Genomic DNA, 18,357 nt, shown 5'->3' with positions numbered 1-18,357 from the left:
TAAAGTTATGAATAGAGGTGATAAAATGTTGTAAGAAAGCAATCAAAGTATGAGAGGAGAGGCCATGGAAAGCCCTGCACTCTCCAGACGTTTTCTCAGGGAGATGTTCTCAGCTTTCTTTTTGTCTTCTCCAAATGCAGCCAAGTTCAGCTGTCTGTTGAGCTTATCCGGCACCGCGAGACCAAGTGGCTGGAGATGACAGCTCATTGGGAGAAAACCATGGCCCGGCGCTACAGAAAGGTAGGAGGGAATCAGAGAATATTAATATTGCCTTTGTTGGTGTTTCTGCTCTACAGTTTTGACCTGTCTTTAGTTATGAGTCCTGCTACATTCCCAAAATAAATTTTACAAGGAGCTTTTCTCTCTCTTATTCATCCCCCCCACATACTTACACAAGTCACAACTCAGGCAATTCAGGTGTTGCATACATGACATAGCAGTTATTTTTTGTGATACATTCAGGGAAACTGTGGTTTACTCTTTCTTTCCTTGGGAAGTTTCCTCCCACCTGTCTGTAACACTGTTTATAGGGCAGGTCACACATTGCAAACACAATAGACAATGGAAAGAATAAAATCATGTAACAATAGACAACAAAGAACACAATAGACTGAACGCAGTGGATACTAGTCAACAAAAAACCTGATCAGATTAAAGGGAAAGAGATTCAGTGGAGTGGAGTGGATCCCACTCAGCTGCAGAAACTCACTGGGGAGGGAAGGCAGCAATGATAAACCACTATTTGAACATCACACCCACCTGAAAAACTTTATTAGTATTGTGATAAGCATTCCTCCCAGGAAAACCCCCACGCAAGTTTCCCAAGGTAAAGGGGTGTCAACCCTGAGAAGGCCCTCTCCCTATTCTCACCAACCTTAGTCCAGATGTTTGGGACCCCACGAAGGGAACCACCTAAAATGACATTCAGTAGGTGGGAAGTTTTTGCACAGTTGTCCTCTTCAACACCAGGCAAAACCATTTTTCATCTTCTAAGCCTGTCCATATATTTACAGTCTGTTTATTTATGTGTTAATTTGTTTGTTCATTCTATTTGTATCTCACTTTTCTCTCATGAATTAGGACCCATGTTGGTGTACAGTAAGATGGAACAAATACAGACAAAATATAAATTGAATAAAAGCATAAACATTTTAAAACACAACTTAAAACCAATCTTATTTCTCTGTGCAGTGTGTTTATCATGTTGCTTGGTGCTTATTTTTCATGCTATTGATTGCTTTTCTACTGCCCTTTTCTACTGTGGTATGAGACTGTTTTCGTTTGCTTTATTGTCATTTTAATTTTTTCTAAGCTGTCCCTGGAACCAGAACAAGGGCAAAGTATACATGAAATAAATATAAATGTCCGGAAAGTACAAATGCCCAAGTCCTAAACTGGTGCTTTCAAGGCTAATACCAGGACTTTGGAACTATATCCAGAAATGGAATGGGAGCCAATGTAGTTGCTTAAGCACCAGTGAAAGATGTTCTCTTCAGCTGGTCGTAGGTAGCAGCCTAACTGTTATATTTTATAGAACCACAGTTTCCAGTAAGTCTTGAAAGGGAGCCCCACACTGAACACACCAGTGTAGTCTCATCTGGAGGTCAGCTGGGAAGCCTATCCAAATTGTCTCTGCCAAGAAAGGCAGACGATTGACCTACCAACCTCGGTCAGTGGAAGACTTTCCAAGCGCCAAATGTCACTTGGATGTTTACTAAAGCCATTATTTAAAAAGTTAAAGCCATATTACTTAATCACCCTCATAATGAACCTGAGGATTTTAGGAGAATTTAGCCCCACAGAGAATGAACTGAATATTGTCTCCCTGGATATCATGTACTTTTTGCTGACTCTGAATTGTGAGTGTAGTGGAGTACATTTGATAGGAAGGCTCTTGGCAAGATCATTGTTTTGGTGATGAGGCTGTGTCTTCAGGTAAAACTGCTGTGCCGGAAAGGGATCCCTTCATCTGTACGTGCCCGCTGTTGGCCTCTGTTGTGTGGAGGACATGCCAGAATGGAGAAGAACCCAGGAAAGTACCAAGTAAGGCCACCTCGCTTATAATTTTACACTCACACATTCCTGCTCTTCGTTTGCTTCAGCTTCTGCCCTTGGCTTTCTCCTTGCCCATTTTTCCCCTTTATTAAAAATTAAGGTCTACTTTAATTTCACCATTTATTTCATAGTTCATCTCCATATTCTTCCAGGCTGGTGTTTTCTTGAAGCTGTGGATTTGAATATTTTGCATTATCATAAGTTGTATGCCTCTTAAAGATAGCAACCCAAATAAGAATACTGTAGTTCTTCTAATAATAGGAGAATATTGATCAACACAGTCTCGAGGTCACCTACATGGAAATACTAAGTCTTGTTTACTAGAACAGAACTTACTTCTAAGTAAATGTGCAGAAGATTGGAATATTAAACCTGTGTTTTGTGTTGAGAAATAGAAAAGCTAAGCTTTGTTTTTATGTGTCCTTTTGTATCTACTAATTATTTAAGACATTTTGTGCTGGCATTGTAGGCAAAATGCTTCCGAGATAGCTTGCAGATATTAAAACAGTGTAAGTTTTAATCTAAAAGATTCATAAAACTGTACTCAATTGACATAATTAAAATTAAAATGCCAAAATTAAAAACAACAGTGTTCTAAGAGCTTAGTCCATTTTCAGCAAAATATAAACAATTGTTGGGGTAAAGTTATATTTAAAAGCAAACAAAGATGTGGCCATGCATGTTTTCTACTGGAAAGAGTTCTTAAGTTACAAAAGTTTCAAATATCGGGCAACCCTTCTCTTTTTTTCTGCCAAGGTTTTCATTTGCAGGTGGGCAAGCTATAGAGGCCATGGATGAAACTAAAGACAGTCAGTTAATCCACAGTCAAACACACACACACACACAGAGAGAGAGTCTCCCCTGAAGTATCAGGCCAAGATGGAGAAAGATAGTTCCTGCCAGAGAGCAAAATGGATCCCTTAAAGCTAGCTTTTGAAATAAGGAACACATGGGGTCAGAATGGTGCCCCCTGCTCTAATATGCGTTTGTATGGGAGAAAGAAGGAATGGGCAACGTATCCTGATTTCCCCTTCTGCATCGAGCATCCTGAACATGTTTTGCTAACGTTTATGTTCTTGTTGCAGGAACTGTATAATACGTCGGGTGATCCACAGTGGGTGGAGACTATTACAAAGGACATTCACCGCCAGTTTCCTTTGCATGAGATGTTCTTTTCACCTGAGGGACCTGGGTGAGTGAGAGAGAGATGAGAGCATAAGAAGCAGATTTATTTCTGAAAAGTCTACAAGAAGGCGTGGGATGACCCGGGGGGGGGGAGGGCAGCCTTCTGCCCAGCTCTGGCTCCCAGTGTCCTAGCACTGCAGTCCTGAACTTCCAGTAGGGGCAGGTTTGGGGAGATATAGGGAAAGAGAAACCAGGAAATGGCGGGGGGGGGCGGAGGTTCATGTGATATTTTGAGAGCGAGAGAGATCAATGTGAAACAGAAGGATCTCCAGCAAGCTACTGCACAGCAGACTACTATGTTTCCGCAGTATGTGTATATGTGTTTGTATGTTATGGAGAACGTTGGAAAACTGTCCCTTTTTCCTGTTGCTGTGCAACACTTTAAACAGCCCATTGGCTTTACAGTGACTGATAAAAGGAAAGCCAGAGATTGGCAAAAAAAACAGGAGTAAAGGAAGGTGGGGGCCTGTGAGCTGTGGTGCGGATCAAACCACATTGGATTGAGGAACCCATGTGCATCCTGGCACTGAAAGAATACAGGTCTCCGTGTGATCACCTAATCTGAACTGAAGCATCAAACAGGCTGTGAATCAAGCTGCAGCAAAGCCATATCCCTCCGATTAGCTTACAGATGGGAAGACTTCAGTGACAGTTTACAAATTACACAAGCCCCATCACAGATAAAGCAGTGACTCTATCTGTTTGAAATTGTTTTTTTTTTTGTATGCGTATTCTGTCTTTCTTCTGAGATGCTCAAGGCAGCAAATAAGGTTGTTTTTCTATCTTTTCTTTCCAACAACCCAACAAAGCAAGGTTACCTAAAGAGCTATGTGACTCTATGGGAGTTTAAGAATGGCTTTCTCTAGACTACGGGTGCAATCAGAGAGCGATAGAGCTCATATTTTGGATTGTTTGAGACATGGTATGGGGTGAGCTGTTTCCCAGCAATCACACAATGTATGGGCCATAGCAGTCCAGCTCAGCCCTGCTTCATGCCCAATCCAGACTTTTTTGGTCCCCCTTTTTTGAGGGGGATTGGAGTAATTTCTGTTTCCACAGAAGAGTAATTTCAAGGAAGATCCCTCCCAGAAAAGCAATCCTTTCCAGTATGACCCAACACAATCCTATACGGTATCTAATTGCACCCTTAGTCTCACATACGCCGCTCAGGACTTTTTAAATCTTACAGGAAAAGATACTCTTTTATCCTATCAAAATTAATGAAGGGAAGCAGTGGCCCTTCTATAAATTTCTAGAGGTGTCTGGATCATCCGAGAGGAAAAGGCTGGAGTAGATCAACCTGATCCTACAGCAAGGTTATCCTGATAGTCTTAATGGGGATTCTGGCATAAGCAGCAGGTGGAGGGAGTGGATTGCGCTGAAAGGGCACTGTGACTGTACATCATAAGCAAAGCTCATATGGTTTCCGGCACCTGCTTCTGGAAACCTTTGTGACCCCCCCCCCACATGCACACATTTGAAGAAAGGGAGGGGGCAGTTATAATTGGAAAGCCCCCAACCTATTCTGAAATAGATGCAAACCCAGCTTTCTGTCAAGCACGGGCTGAGTTAGTAGAGAGTAGGTGGTGTGTGAAACTATAATGTAAGGCTATCCAGAGTCTCTTCTTTGCTTCCTTTCCTCTAGAGGGAGACATGAGGCTTCATCTTTGAGCTTCCTTACCATAGTTTTATTCCTGCCAGTAGAGATACAGATAAAATAGTTTATTAAGGTGTTCAAAATAGTTTTTTCCCTTTGCTTTTTTAACAGGCCTGTACTGAGTACCATCCTGTACCCACATACTAAGGAGTAAGCCCATTTGAGCTCTGCAGTCAGAATCGTGTTGTAATAAATGATGTGCAAAGGAGTCACCATGCAAGTGATTTGTCCTTTCACATCTGATTTCACTACAAGTGTGCTACAGTCATATGATGGCTACCCTTCCAAAGGGGAGCAATGGCTTGCATGATTAATTTTTCTTGCACATGCGCTTCCCCCCCCCAACAGGATTCTGGCTCACAGGTTTCACTTCACAATAGACAGATGTAGAACTGTACAAATTGTACAAGATGAGATTTTTATATCATGTTGGTGGCCTAGGAACCTAAGAAGGTGAAAATCAGGCAGAATATTGAAATAAATGTAAAATCAGACATCATCTGGAACATTTTTCCCAACTGCCCAATACACACCAAGAACTTGGCAAACACCAGGTACAACAGCTTGTAGAATCCCATTCAGAAAAGTGTACACATCCTGGTGCCCCCCCAAAAAAAAGATCAGCAGGGATCGAGACGCGAGTCAGGGGTCTCCCTGTCAAGTTGGACTTAAATTGCATCAGTGACTCGATTCAGGGTTGTTTTTCCCCAACAACTCAGACTTGGTTCATGATTCATAACCCACCTACCCACTCTCTTTTTTTCTGGAGGGGGGGATGCTTGATTTGAATAGGGACTTGAGAATTGGTACCAAAGATTCAGACTCAGAACCAAAGACTTGCCAACATCCCTGCAAATCCATCACCCAAATTATGTCTGCCTGTTGTGTTATGTAAATGGTATCTACATGCATTGATTTCCTTTGGATAATTGGTTCTTGTTTCAAGCTTTAGCTTTTGACACTGTTCGGAACAGTCTAGCAAGGATAGAGCCAGGAAGGATACAGATGGGTTGGGGTGGAGAAAAGAATGGCAATGAAGTTTGATAATAGATGGCCATAGAAACAAAAGAATAGTAGCCATAACAGTAAATTCACGTTGTTCTGCAGAGCAGACATCACCAAGTTTGAAACTGAAGAGTCTCCAAAAGCTGCATGTGTTTGTCTTCAATACAGACAAAAACATCTCAAGCTGCCTTCCTCCCTGCACAGCATCTTGCAATGGAGGGTTAACTAATTTTAAATGACATATATTGAGATGCCCAGTACTCTAGCAGCTGCTTCCATGAACTACATTGAATTGCTAGTCTCAGCCAGAGTAGACCCACTGAATACTTTGCTGAATGATGAGCCAACACGTGTGTAAATCCCATTGATTAGATGGGTGTGTTTCAGCAGGGACAACCAGCTGCATTCAGGTCCATATTTGTATGGGGAAGCTCATTAATATATGGAATAAAGACTCTCCTGAAGGTCATCCTGGTCAGAGGGTGTGTGGGGAGGAGGACATGTCAGAGGAAGCCAGTGACTGAAGTGAGATGGAGGGCAGAGTGTGTCTCGGTCGAATATAAGGAAAGAGAAGAGCAAGAGCCGGGTTGCTGTGAAGGGTCAGATCTTGTTTGGAGGAGCTAAAGTGAGGATGCGTCTGTGTATTCCAGGTCACACTCTAAGCCTCTCTTCTCTTATAGGCAACAAGGACTCCTGCAGGTGCTGAAGGCTTACACTGTATATCTACCCCAGGAGGGCTATTGTCAGGCCCAAGGACCACTGGCTGCCTTGCTACTCATGCACATGCCCCCAGAGGTGAGTCTCGTGCAGACCTCCAAATTCCCTTCACCTCTGCAGATACCACTGTCCCTTCTGCTACCAAAACAGCATCCTTGCTCTTAAGTCTTCCCTTCGATTCAGTGGATTTCCCTCTAAATTGTACTATTGTCTCCATTCCATCTTCCTCTATCCACCGTTGCCCAACTCCCTCCCAGTTTCCCTGCAAACATTACTGACTGTTTCTGCCTGTCCTTTCCAGCAAGCCTTCTGGTGCCTGGTGCAGATCTGTGAACATTACCTGCCTGGCTACTACAGTCCGAAGATGGTGAGCAATTCTCCCCTAGGCACAGGGAGTGGGCAGCTGTGATGGGAGAAGGGTCACTGCTTTGCCAGAATTGTTGCAAGGAGTCAAAGACACTTCACAGTGAAGACAGAGTGCGGGGCCACCCTTTTCACTATCCATTCCTAGCATAGTGCCCTCTGGACACATTAAAATAGAGTGCCTATCATCCACAGAGAGCATTGCCAATGACTGTACTATCTGGGAATGATGGAGTTTTAGTCCAATGCACCTCAAGGACAGCAGGCTGGGGAAGCCTGCCCAAAGCTAATCATCTGAAGGGAGCTATAAAGATAATAAAAGGAAGGGGACAACCCAGGTTAATGAAGGGACAGGATTGACCCGTGGAGTGGGCTAGAGAGGGCCATGAGTTGAGGGGCAAGTGGCTCAAGAATTAGTAGAACTGCTGCATTTGGAGGGGAAGTAATTCTTCTGAATTTTTAACCAGCTGCATTCTTCTTTCAGGAAAAACAAGGAGCTTTGCCAGTTAAACTTCTGCCTTTTGTGTAGCTGCTATACAAAAGGCAGTGACACTTTCTTCCCTTCTCCTGTAGGAGGGGCTTCTCCTGGACAGTGAAGTGTTTGTTGCCCTCTTGCGCCGTGTATGCCCCAAAGCACAGAAGCACCTGCAGAAACATGGAGTGGGCCCATTGCTTTACCTCCCAGAGTGGTTTCTTTGCCTCTTTGTCCGCACGCTGCCCTTCCCCACAGCGCTCAGAGTCTGGGATGCCTTCTTGAGTGAAGGTAAGGGGCAACCCGTGCTTAGGGAGCACGTCGGAAGCTCACAGCCAGCCATGGCAAGGAAAGAGCAACAGCAGCGTGAGATGGTTGAGAGCACACCAGTTTTGGCAACACGGGGGGTGGGGGGTTAGGATGGGAAGAGGCCATGTTGAATAAAGAAGACAAATCTTTATTTTAAGAGGTGGTTTCTGCAGACGGAGTTTTATGTTAAAATGTCTCCTGTCTCCTCTTTCTGAAAGACTGTGAGGAAGAAATTGGAAAAAAGAATTGAAGGATTTAGGGATGGGGCAGGGGGAGGGCTTATCCTACTACTGGGCAACACGTGGTCCTCCAGATTTTGTTAGATTGTCAGTCCCATCAGCCAGAGCCAGCACAGCCAATAATGAGGGGTGATGGGAGCTGTAGTCCAACAATATCAAGAAGGGTGCCTATCCCTCACTCTTCTTTTAAGACACTTGCTCTGAGCATATAGGATGGGCTGGTAGGTACATTGAAACAAGTCACCACACTAGCTTTCTAATCCAAATACCGCAGGAGTGCTCTGTAATTATGTTAAATGACCTGTTCTATGTGGCTGGGAAAGTGACAATTAAGTAGCTTCCATTAAGCATCTAACTGCTCAGTAGTGAACCATTACCACCCATGCTTTACACAGTTTAATGAAACATTCCTCTTCCTGGGGCCTCTCCTAAAATCAGGATATCAACAGAAGGGAAACTGTCCTGATACAAGGCAGTTCCATGTGAAACTTCAGCTCTGAAACCCTCCTTTCACCTTGTCTTTCACAGGGGTTAAAGTGCTGTTTCGTGTGGGACTGCTATTAGTCCGTTTGGCCCTGGGCTCTTCAGAGAAACTACGTGGGTGCGCAGGTCTGGTGGAGACTCTGGAGAAGCTGCGTTGTATCCCAGCTCACCTCTTGCAAGAAGACTCATTCATGGCTGAGGTACAAACCCCTGGAATTCCTCCTCCTCTGGGTCTTTTCTCCAGATCATAAAGGGCTTCCACTAGTGACTCCGGTTGGAAGCAGAGGCAGGGATGCCACAGAGAAAGAGTGATAAGTTGTCTCCACATGAAGGCTACCAAACACACACAATGTTGCGTTAGGCAGTCACAGGTTAAAAGACACACACACCAATATTGTGTCCATTAAAAATAACAAATTGCGTGTCTCAGCTCAAAATAAGGCAAGGTCTGAGAATTATACATATGAAAGATATGATTAAACACAAAGTTCCAAAAATCTAACTCACATACACCAGTGACTGATAACACATGCCAAGGATGGGTGACGTATTCTCCAAGTATAAATATTTATGAGGTCCTGAATAAGCCCTTCTTCTCTCCCTCTCAGGAACTAACACCCACCTTATACTGTACATTGTTTTTCTCCACTTCTAATTTCTGGATGGCTCCCTGGGAGAAATCAATGTTGGCTGAGAGCTCCAGAAGCCACATGTCTGTATCTTGCAGATTTTTGCATGTGCTATTGATTTTTATGCACAACACTGTGTGCTTGAGAACATGTTTTGTGGAGGTGGAAGCAGAAGCAGAACCTACTTATGTCACTTGATACACTGGCAACAGCAGCTCCCTCCCGCCCCTTGCCTCTTCCTGCCTGTCATGCAGAATGGGCTCCTGCGTGGTTTAGGTTGCCAGTTGACCTGTTCCTGGATCATGTGTCTTCATGTGTAGAAAAGGAGACTTTTTCACAGCATTGTGAATCCTAATGACTGCAGATCCAGCCAGAGTCAAAATTGCCTATGTGAGATATGATAACAAGTTGGCAGCCCTGGCATGTTGAGCAGAGGTGATAATTTCCAAGCTTCAGCTGAGCTTTGAATCCACAATCCTTAACTACATAGCCTCATATGCTCAATCTGACACTGCTTTTTGGCATAGTCAAAAAAGTCACCTGGTTTCTCCATCTCCCTGCTGCCACATACAGGATCACAGAAAGGAGAAAGATACGGTGTTTTAAAGGCTGTATATAGCAAGGGATGTGTTTGGACTGCAACACCCATCGGTCAGTATAGCTAATGAGGAAGAGAATGGGAATTTTTTTTATAGTCCAGCATCATCTCCAAGGCTGCATGCCCTTCACCTTGACACACAGCCTGTAGTTTCTGCAGTGTATGTTGCATGAATGCTACTAAACTGCAAGTAGAGGAAGCAGAACAAGGAAGAGAAGATATAGGATTTCATGGAGATCTGAGCCAGTCGTCTTGGGCTGCTGTACTGAAGGGGGTTGGGAGCTAAACAGGGAGTGAGAGGAGGGTTGCCATTGTCCCTTTACAGCCTCGTGATTCTTCCAGGTACTAAAAGCAGTCCACCTTACCACACCCCTGCTCTCTCATAAGAAACATCTTTGCCTTCCATCTAAAGGCTTGCTGAGTGTTGTGTGTTACACATCCTGGCAAAAGTATTTGTCACATTCACATATAATATTTTTCATTATATGTTTTTCTATAAAAAACAACAAAACTACTTGTACGTAGAGGAAGGAGGCTTCTAAGGGCAATCCTGCACTAGCCAAACATTCCTGGCCCCATCCCAGCTGTGAAGGCATTGCGTTAAGCAGCTCTGAGGACAGGCATTAGTCGCTGCCCATCCACTTCCGCAGCCACCAGTTCTGCTGCCACCCCCTGCAGAGTGACCACCTGGCTGCTCAGTCTTGAACTGGGCAGCCTTCGTAAACCTGGTCTGCAAAGGCTTGTGCCAAAGTTGAAGCAATAATAATAATAATGTATTTTGTTTTGCATAAGAACCCTCCAGTTCACTAACTGAGATCAGGGGCAAAACTACTGGCTGAGACAAAAATGCTGGCATTGAATTGAAGGAAAAGGGAAGGAGGGGGGACCCGGGAAACTGCAGGCCGGTTAACCTAACGTTTGTTCCAGGGTAGATGGTGGAAAGCCTCATCCAAGATAAAATCTTAAAACACATATTTTATTTATTTGTTTGTTTAAATTTATATCTCACCCATTTAGACCACATGGGCAGCTTACAACAGGAATATCATAAAACAATTAAAAACAACAATTTAAATCAGTAATATTAGTATCATTCAAGATGGAAAAAGTATAGACAGAAATTAAAATACAGTGGTGCCCCACATGGCGATGATAATCCGTCCCATGAAAATCGCTGTTTAGCGAAATCGTCGTCGTGCAAAAACCCTTTCCCCATTGGAATGCATTGAAACCCAGTTTAATGCGTTCCAATGGGGAAAATACCTTGTCGTCCAGCGAAGATCGCTCATAGGGAAGCCATTTTGCGAGTGCCGATCAGCCGTAAAAATGGCTGCCCTGTGAAGCATGGGTCCGGAAAACACAGGGCAGCCATTTTGCAAAGCCGAAAAAAATCATAATCTTGTGAACAAACGGTTCGTGAAGCACGGACCTAATCGACGTCCAGCGGAAAAACCCCATTGGAATGACTGTTTTGCGAATCACTATAGCGATCGCAAAAAGTCATTGTTATGCAAATTCGTTGTTTAGCGGGGTCGTCGTTTAGTGACTGTAAAAAAGTAAAGATCAAATATTGACAGGAGGGAAGGCCTGCCTAAAGATCCAGGTCTTAAGTTGGCTCTTTAAAACACCTAGCGAGGATGCCAGGCAGATCTCTGATGGGAGACTGTTCTAGAGCCGAGGGGCCACTGCCTAGAAGGCCTGGTTTCTTGTTCTTTCTTTCCGGGCCTCCCTTGGCGTTAGGCCCCTCAGCCGTCTTTCCTGGCTATAGTGAGTGATTCGATTAGATCTAGGTGGGAGAAGGCGTTCTGCTAGGTATCAAGGTCCTAAACCGTTTAGGGCTTTATATGTCATCATTAACATTTTGAAGAACAAGCCTTGCTGAGGGAAAATCAGCATGGCTTCTGTAAGGGTAAGTCTTGCCTCACAAACCTTTTAGAAATCTTTGAAAAGGTCAACAGGCATGTGGGTGTGGGTGAAGCAGTGGATGTTGTCTATTGGGATTTTCAGAAAGTGTTTGATGTGGTCCCTCACCAAAGGCTGCTGAGAAAACTCCCTAGTCAGGGGGTAAGAGGGCAGGTCCTCTGATGGACTGAAAATTGATTGAGAACCAGGAAATAAATGGTAGGTGCCAATGGGCAGTTTTTGCAATGGAGAGAGGTGAAAAGCAGTGTGTACCAGGGATCTGTCCTGGGACCGGTGCTTTTCAACCTGTTCATAAATGACCTGAAGACAGGGATAAGCAGTAAGGATTCTCCAAACTGGGAGAATGGGCGGCAAAATGACAAATGTGTTTCAATATGAGAAAATGTAAAGTAATGCACATTGGAGCAAAAAATCAAAACATTATCAGCTGATAGGTTCGGATTCTGAGCCATCCATGATGGATCAGAAAAGAGATCCTGGTGTGCTGGTGGACAGATTGATGAAAGTGTCAACCCAGTGTGCGGCAACAGTGAAGAAGACTAATTCCATGGTTGGAATAATTAAAAATGGGATTGAAAAAAAAAACAGCCAACCTTATAATGCCATTGTATAAAACTCTGGTAAAGTACCTGGAGTATTGCATACAGTTTTGGTCGCTGCAAAAAAGTGAAACTGGAAAAAGTGCCGAAGAGAGTGACTAAAATGATGACTGGGTTGGGGCACTTCCCTTATGAGGAATGGCTACAGTGTTTGGGGCTCTTTAGTCTAGAGAAAAGGCGCCTGAGGGGGGACATGACTGAGATATATAAAATTATGCAGGGGATGGATAAAGTGGATAGAAGGAAGCTCTTTTCCCTCTCACACAATACCAGAACCAGGGGACATCCACTCCAACTGAGTGTTGGGAGAGTGAGAACAGACAAAAGGAAATATTCCTTTACTCAGCGTGTTGTTAGTCTGTGGAACTCCCTGCCACAGGATGTGGTGATGGCATCTGGCGTAAATCTGACTGGGCAGATTTCTGGAGGAAAAGTCCATCACAGGTTGCAAGCCATGATGGGGCTGTATAATATGCAGCTTAAAAGGAAGATGCCTCCAAATGCCAGGTGCAGGGGAGGGGTATCAGGTGACAGATCTATCTGTCCTGTGTGCTCCTCGAGGCATCTACTGGGGCCCCTGTGAGATACAGGAAGCTGGACTGGATGGGCCCTTGGCCTGATCCAGCAGGGCTCTTCTTATGTTTTTATGAAAAGATGCCTATAGCCCTGAACAGGGAAGGCACAACTTGTCTCACGTGCAAATCATCTTTTGTTTCCTACAAATGTTCTTCATTTCAGCAATATAGCTTAAGCAGGTGGGCAACTTTTTATTGTCACTACACTCCCACTGATCTCCTGCCCACCTCTGCTGCAAATAAAATCTTCCATCTGCCGTCTCTAATATCCTCTGTTTTTCTCTCCTCCGCCCACTCATTGTCCAATCTGCTGAGAGGCATTAGCACCCAGTCTTCCCAGACTGCTCTATTGGAAGTTCCCTTTCTCTTGCACCAGTTCCAAATTCCTAGCTTCCTAGAGGTACCGGGTCGAGACCTCGAAAGCTTAAAACTCTGTTTCTCTGTTTCTGGCAGGTCCATGATGTGCCCATCTCAGACCGTGATTTGGAACGCGAATATAAAAACCAGCTAGCAAAGTTGCGCAAAACTCAGCCTGAATTCCAATACAAACCAGAGCATCGACTGTCTGGCGCAAAGGCCGTCTTTGATGCACAGCAGCTGTCAAATGCAAAGAATGAGGTGGGGGATTGCAGCAGCCACCCACATACTTTCCAAATCCCCGAGATCAAGGTTGAGCCGCCCCCTCTATCCCCCGAAAAACATAAAAAGCTGGAGAAAGCCTCTGAGGTGCAAGGCCAGACAAAAGGCAAAACAAGGAAGAAACCAGACACCCGTGGGAAGACCTTCCACGTGACACAGCACCCTATTCGCGGAACAGAAGACAGGCCGGAGCCAAAGACAAAATCATCCTTTTATCTGGAAACCTGGTTCTGACCAGGGGCTCAAGGAAAGACAGGCCTCTGAGAGGACAAACTTGAAGACACTGTCACTGGTCTGTTTTGAAAATGCAACCAAAGATGATAATACAGTAGGTCGTGCATGCTGCCTTGGCATTGGTGCTTTAGTTTGAAGAACAGAGATGCTCAACGCCTGTAAATTTGAAACCCTGCCCTATGTGTGACAGTTCTTGAATTACTGGGACCAGGGGAATCTTGTCTACTTTTTGTGACAGGGCTGGGACCTCCCAAGAAATGTTGTTATCTGAGGTAGAACAGCACCTCTTATCTACCCAAACGAAAAGGCATAATTATTTTGGAATATGAGGTGGAAAATCCCATAAGAATATCTCCTCATTCTTTGCAGTAAAAAAAATGCAGTCAAGAAGAACGTACATAAACATTTGCTTCCCTTTTGTGACGTACAGGATCTGATTCCTGAGAGAGGAACCTAACTCTGCTTAATGGTAGACTGCCCTTCCAGACCTCTTAGCTACTATGTTAAGATGAGTATGATGGTTTTTGAAAGCTGGTTGGAAAGTTCAGTGAGTTAGGTATCTGGCTGCAGAGCCAGATTTTGGGAGTTTGACTCCTCAAAGTCCCTCCACAGAAAAGAGCCAGTCTGTGTGACCTTGGGCAAACTGCACACTGCTAGGATGTTCCCACAGGAAGGTAATGGTGCACCACTTCTGAGTACTCTCTACCTGGAAAACCCTGAAAACAGTTGCCATAAATCAGAAGTGACTTGATGGCATATGGTGATTATTATTATGATTGGTTTGGAGAGCCTGGTTATGGAGGTGGAGTGAGGATTTCAAATCCCCATGGTACTCCCTAAAAACAGATCCAGCTGAGATCACCCAGAACAGGTGTGCCTGAGTGGATTACATGCTTTGCCACCTATGTGGCCTTGAGCAGGTTGCATGGTAACAGCAGAAGGATGTGTGGTAGACACATTATACCTACAGACGCTGGGAGAATTGCCTTCACTTGCATCAACTTGTTGGTGCATACCCTGTTTCCCCGAAAATAAGACAGGGTCTTATATTAATTTTTGCTCCAAAAATGCATTACGGCTTATTTTTTCAGGGGATGTTTTATTTTTGTTACGTACAACCACCTACATTTATTCAAATGCAGTCATGTCATCTTCTGGTTGCTGCACAATGGTGGAGGGCAGGGTTTCACTTAACTAGGGCTTATTTTTGAAGTAGGACTTATATTACGAGCATCCTGAAAAATCATACTAGGGCTTATTTTCAGGTTAGGTCTTATTTTAGGGGAAACAGGGTAATACAGTAGAATTCTATGATTAGGCTAAAATTGGTCAAGTTATGAGATATGTAGATATCATTAAGTACCACTGCATATTTCTCCTCATAATTCGAGCATTCATAACTATGAACTCTCTGTAGTGAGGGAAATATACCTTAGGTCTGCTCACAGGTACTTTTCATCTACTCTACATATATTCTAGTCTCCAGCCATGTCAGTGTGAAAGGTGTGCCACTGTTGAGTCCTTATACAAATGAAATCCAACCTGAAGTTCACTTTATGTATCTGAACTCTAGCTGAGTACTACCAGAGAACTGGCACCACGATTCTAAGGTGGTAATAGAAATAAATAAGATTTATTTTACCAGTTTCTGTGTAGAACTGAGATGCAAACAAACTCAGATACTTTGAAAAGGGTAACCAACCAACCGAGGCATTCAATAAAATAATAAAGTGACCTTTCATGAAAGTGCTCCCCACCTCCTTTTAAAACAGCAATTGTAATGCAACTGTTTTGGATTATGTATTTGTGAAGGACATTTGTTGAAGGGCGTTTGCTTCCAAAGCAGATATGTGTAATCTGGTTTATATTTGAGCAAGGTGGGAAGAATGGGGAGGGCACAGGATAAACAGAGTAAAAGGGAATAGGAGTGTTCTGTGATTCACTGCACCGGGGAAACATGGACTTCTCTTGTGCTTGGTGTTCTGGGTGCATAACACACCAAAATTTGACTGGAAACAATTTTCCTACCAAGTTTCCTCTCCAAGTTGGGGAAAGCTGTTATCAGTTGAGACTGTACCCATTAAAGCTATTGTTGACGGTTAAGGAAGTACAGTATTCAGTATTTCATGACTGGGGATAAGGAGACTTCATTTTTAGGTAAGAACCTCTCAAAATATGCAAATCTCCTCATCAGTTTCAAAGAAGAGGTTTTAAAAAATTATGAATTTGGGAGAAAGCAAATCTGAGAGATTAACCTATTCAAGGCAGAACCCTTCCAGTGCTCAACTCCTAAATTTCTAGCTACAAATCCCTTTTATTCAACCATGACTTTAGTGCTATACTGTATTGAGATTGCTACCTTTTTTTCTGACATTATCTTGACTTTAATATCAGCACAGCCCTCTCTCTGCTGGGATCAGCTTAAAAATATAAGATCTTGTTTTTTAAAAAAATCCAAATTAATTAGTTTAAAACACCGAATTAAGACATTAAAATTGTTGTGCCACTAAACAACCACCAAAAGCTCAAACAGATGTGTACGTTTTGACTTGGCACTCAAATGATGCCAGCATTTGCAGCAATTGAACCTCCAAAGTGAGGGCTTTCCGTCCCAAGAAAGCCCTCCCCCAAGTCTCCACACAATGAAGTGTTCACAATGGTGGCACATGGAAAAGGTTCACACAGAATAATGAGCCTCACAGAAGACATAAACTTGACGGAATGTAGGTTTTGAATGGCAGTTTAAAGGTCACCAGAGTGCTTACATCCAAAACTTTGCCTTAATAATATCCTCTGTTGGGATTGTAAGAAGCTCATGACCCTGTGGCGGAGGTGCCCTCCTGCAGCAGTTCGTGAACTGCCTGTGTTTGTAAAAGTTCTCGTGTGTATGTATGTTTCAAAATTTAGCCCAAAAAAGGCCCAGCAGCAGACATTTTAATGTACTCCTGTGAGCAGGGATCATCTCACACTCCCCAACCCAGTAAATATACCACAAGAAAGAGGTTTGTGACATTGCAGATGATTTTCTGTGTCTCTCTGGAGAAATATTAATGTCCTTACTAGCAGTAACTGGTTTAGCCCTTTGTCCGATTATATGGAGTGAGACAGCAGAACACCTGCGGGGATGTCCTCTGGGTGCAGCTAATCCTCTCCCTAGCCTGACCTGATACCTGCACCTGTTCAGTTTCCTTTTAGCATTAGTGCTCAAACAGGATTAAGTCCACCTTGCAAACTGTCTGAGGACTGAAAGTATCTATTTATGCCAAGACAGTTCTGAACAGAAATACTATACTATACTATACAGTACTATACTAATACTAATACTGATACTAATACTGATACTGATACTGATACTGATACTAATACTAATACTATACTATACTATACTATACTATACTATACTATACTATACTATACTATACTATACTATAAGCAAGTCAAGGAGTGATCTGGCATTATGATATGCTAGTTACTGTATATGTGTAAGCAAGACTCATACATGGCATATTGAGCCTCAGATTTTTGGCATATGGAATCAAATCACTAAATCATATTTTAAAATACTGACAGCCCATAGGTGGTAAAAGGCAAATTTCTGGATGACAACCCACAGAATCCTCCTACTAGCATATGTGTGTGATTCTGGGAGTCGTAGTCCAGAAAGCTTTTCTAAGCCCTGTATGATAGATTCGTGCTGGGATTTTACTCTAGACCAAGTGAAATTGTGTCAGTCACTATGGAAAACTGCAGTTAATTATCAAAGTGCGAATTGTATGTCATGTGTCCATTCATGTGGCAAGCACACAATAAACCTGTTATATTTGGCAGCCGGGGTCTAAGAAACATATTTGGTACAGGGTGGATACAGATCCACTGGTGGCAGCGGGTAAAGAGAGAAAATAGTACATTGTGTCCGAAGGTGGACTTTTGGTTGAGGGAAAACAAACAGGTGACACTGGGGGAATGCGACAAAGTGGTGGTGCAGCAGGATGTGAATAAACTCCAGTGAGCCAAAGGGGGAAAAAAAGAAATTTTCTGAGTCTGAGGGACCTGTTAATCAAGGGCTAAGGAGAAAGAGTTGGAAACCCTAGGGCTCTTAGTGAATAGCTTGGAAGGGACTCCTGATAGAAGACCTTGGGGAAAGACTAAGACAGGTAAAAGACCCTGATGAGCATTATTCTGTGTTTAAAGTTTACCTCATGTAGAAAAGCACAATTTTAACTGAACGTTGGTTTAACAACATTTTCATCTGTGAGGCTTTGGTTCTCAAAAGCTGTGGGGAGACTCTGTCCACCACAAGTTGGGCAAGTCTATGTGACAGGTATCTTCTGTCTTAAGTATTTTACATTCAGGCCACTTCTGCTTTGCTTCCCAAATCTCAGGAAAATCACATGGCAAATGAGACACTCCTGCAGCCAAAACTCTCCCACATCCTTCTAGTTACTTGATGCTCTCTTAGCACCCCCATGTCTGTCTCACAAGAGGGGCACCAGCTCTGCCAACCACTGTTATTTCATTTGCGCTTGTCCCTTCCCATTAGTGCAGCTGTTCCCCACCAGAGAAGGGAAAATGGATGCTAAAAGGGATGTCAATTTATCATGGAGTCTGTCACCCGCCACGCAGCTCTACCAGGAGAGCAACGGGACACTGCTGCACCAGCCAAGCAGCACCTGTA

At 43.5% G+C, this 18,357-nt stretch overlaps 1 protein-coding gene across 4 annotated transcripts in view; it reads left to right on the top strand.

The window, feature by feature from the left end:
- TBC1D10C (TBC1 domain family member 10C) overlaps positions 1–17,509 on the top strand; it is a 31,478-nt gene extending 13,969 nt beyond the window's left edge. For 2 of the 4 annotated variants that reach the window (XM_020806049.3, XM_078383494.1), the window contains exons 2-9: positions 141–240; positions 1,936–2,043; positions 3,141–3,247; positions 6,583–6,697; positions 6,921–6,986; positions 7,556–7,745; positions 8,531–8,685; positions 13,263–17,509. In XM_020806049.3, coding sequence (XP_020661708.3) covers positions 141–240; positions 1,936–2,043; positions 3,141–3,247; positions 6,583–6,697; positions 6,921–6,986; positions 7,556–7,745; positions 8,531–8,685; positions 13,263–13,682 — 1,261 coding nt within the window. In that variant the 3' untranslated portion in view covers positions 13,683–17,509. The remainder of the gene's footprint in view (positions 1–140; positions 241–1,935; positions 2,044–3,140; positions 3,248–6,582; positions 6,698–6,920; positions 6,987–7,555; positions 7,746–8,530; positions 8,686–13,262) is intronic. The other 2 variants (XM_020806051.3, XM_020806050.3) reach the window with 2 other exon arrangements.
- The last annotated feature ends 848 nt before the right edge of the window (positions 17,510–18,357 follow it).

The sequence above is a fragment of the Pogona vitticeps genome, chromosome 1 (assembly GCF_051106095.1).
Source record: "Pogona vitticeps strain Pit_001003342236 chromosome 1, PviZW2.1, whole genome shotgun sequence".
NCBI classification, from domain to species: domain Eukaryota; kingdom Metazoa; phylum Chordata; class Lepidosauria; order Squamata; family Agamidae; genus Pogona; species Pogona vitticeps.
Note: the sequence above shows the minus strand (reverse complement) of the source record. Positions and strands in the feature narration are given on the sequence as shown.